General features: G+C 36.8%; 1 protein-coding gene across 1 annotated transcript in view; it reads left to right on the top strand.

The window, feature by feature from the left end:
• The window catches only part of ZNF385D (zinc finger protein 385D), a 275,444-nt gene extending 274,997 nt beyond the window's left edge, over nucleotides 1-447 (top strand). Inside the window, exon 9 of the mRNA XM_010846455.1 lies at nucleotides 444-447. Within this exon, the coding sequence (XP_010844757.1) occupies nucleotides 444-447 (4 nt within the window). The remainder of the gene's footprint in view (nucleotides 1-443) is intronic.
• Nucleotides 448-1,449: the final 1,002 nt, after the last annotated feature.

Here is a 1,449-nt window from a genome sequence, read left to right on the forward strand (position 1 = left end):
AAAAAGGAAAAAAACCACAAAAAAGCAAAAGCAACACTGTGAATAGTAGAGCCCGTGGTCCTGTTGCTCTGACAGCAATTCCGGGTATTCATCCCAACTAAGGGAGGTGCAGTAGGCGTCTGGTAGAACAGTAGTCCTGTGTCTCAGCCTATGCCACTAGGTTCTCAAGAATTGCAGAAGGTAGAACGAACAACTGTTTCATGCCAGTAAGCAGTCAGCAGATAAACAACACCATCTGGTGTGGTGAAGGTCCCCAGCTCACCCTCTCCCGTCCTGCCCACCCTGGAGATGACTTTCAGTCCAGAACAAAAGAACAGGGCTGACTTAGAATAGAGGTGGGAGAGACTTTAATAAAAATAGTTTCTCACAGAGTGCTTTCCCCCCACACTAAGGCAGTGTTGCTGGAAACAGAGTGTTTTTCAAATGCTTATATCTGAAAACAGGTAAACCATGCATCATGGGGGTCCAGAAAGAAACCAGTACGACTATTCTGTTTCGAGGATGAGGGACAATCCTAACCTAGCATGATAATGCAAAGTACAGATTTTTCACATTAGTACGTATCCACTAAAAACAAAGAATATTACACCTCTGCAATATCCCCTTTATATCATACCAGTAGGGTTGTCTCTTAGGCAAAGTTTTCTGCTTTGACTATGATGGTAGACATTAGCTATTGTTGGTGGGTTTTTCTTTCTTTTTTTTCCTGTATTTCCTACTGACATGATATAAACAAGTAATATATATATTTAAATATTAGAAAAAACAAAGAAAAATGAATCTGCATTCATTTCAGACCAGGGGTATAGAGTTAAAAAATACTGTTAAGTTGCACTTGGCCATCATTTCTCTAGTGGACTTGTGAAATACTAACAGCCTTCAATATTCACCATAAGGCTGAAAGGAGTTGATGTTTTACCTTTAAAACAAGATTTATCAGGGGTATATATAAATATATGTATATTGTATATATGTTAGAAAGTTTAAGAGTATAACTTATAAAAAGAAAATCTATATAAAATAATTATATATCCATCCCGTGTTACATGTTATCATTAAGTTGGTAACAAATGGCATAAAAATAGCTGTGCCTTTAATTCGTGGTAAAGGCTATTTGCTTTTTCCCATAGAGAGCTAACATATACCTATCACCTGTGATGGGGTTTGATGCAGCCAGTCTGTTGCATTAATAAGAATAATGACACTCAAACTTCAAACAATGGAAACGTGTACAAATCCACTCTACCAGATTTAGGTTTAGAGAAAAAAACATATTTTTGAAAAGGTTTTGTAGAGAACTATTTAAAAATATACAGAAAGGCTGAGTATGGCCTTCCTGAAACTGCTCTTATCTAAAATGTAGTAGACTTTTGAGCGTCTAAAGATGCAAGGTGAAACCGTTAGAGAGATGGGTATTTAGCATTTGTCATTTTATATTTAAGAAACACC

Source organism: Bison bison, unplaced genomic scaffold, assembly GCF_000754665.1.
Source record: "Bison bison bison isolate TAMUID 2011002044 unplaced genomic scaffold, Bison_UMD1.0 scf7180017864236, whole genome shotgun sequence".
NCBI lineage: Eukaryota > Metazoa > Chordata > Mammalia > Artiodactyla > Bovidae > Bison > Bison bison.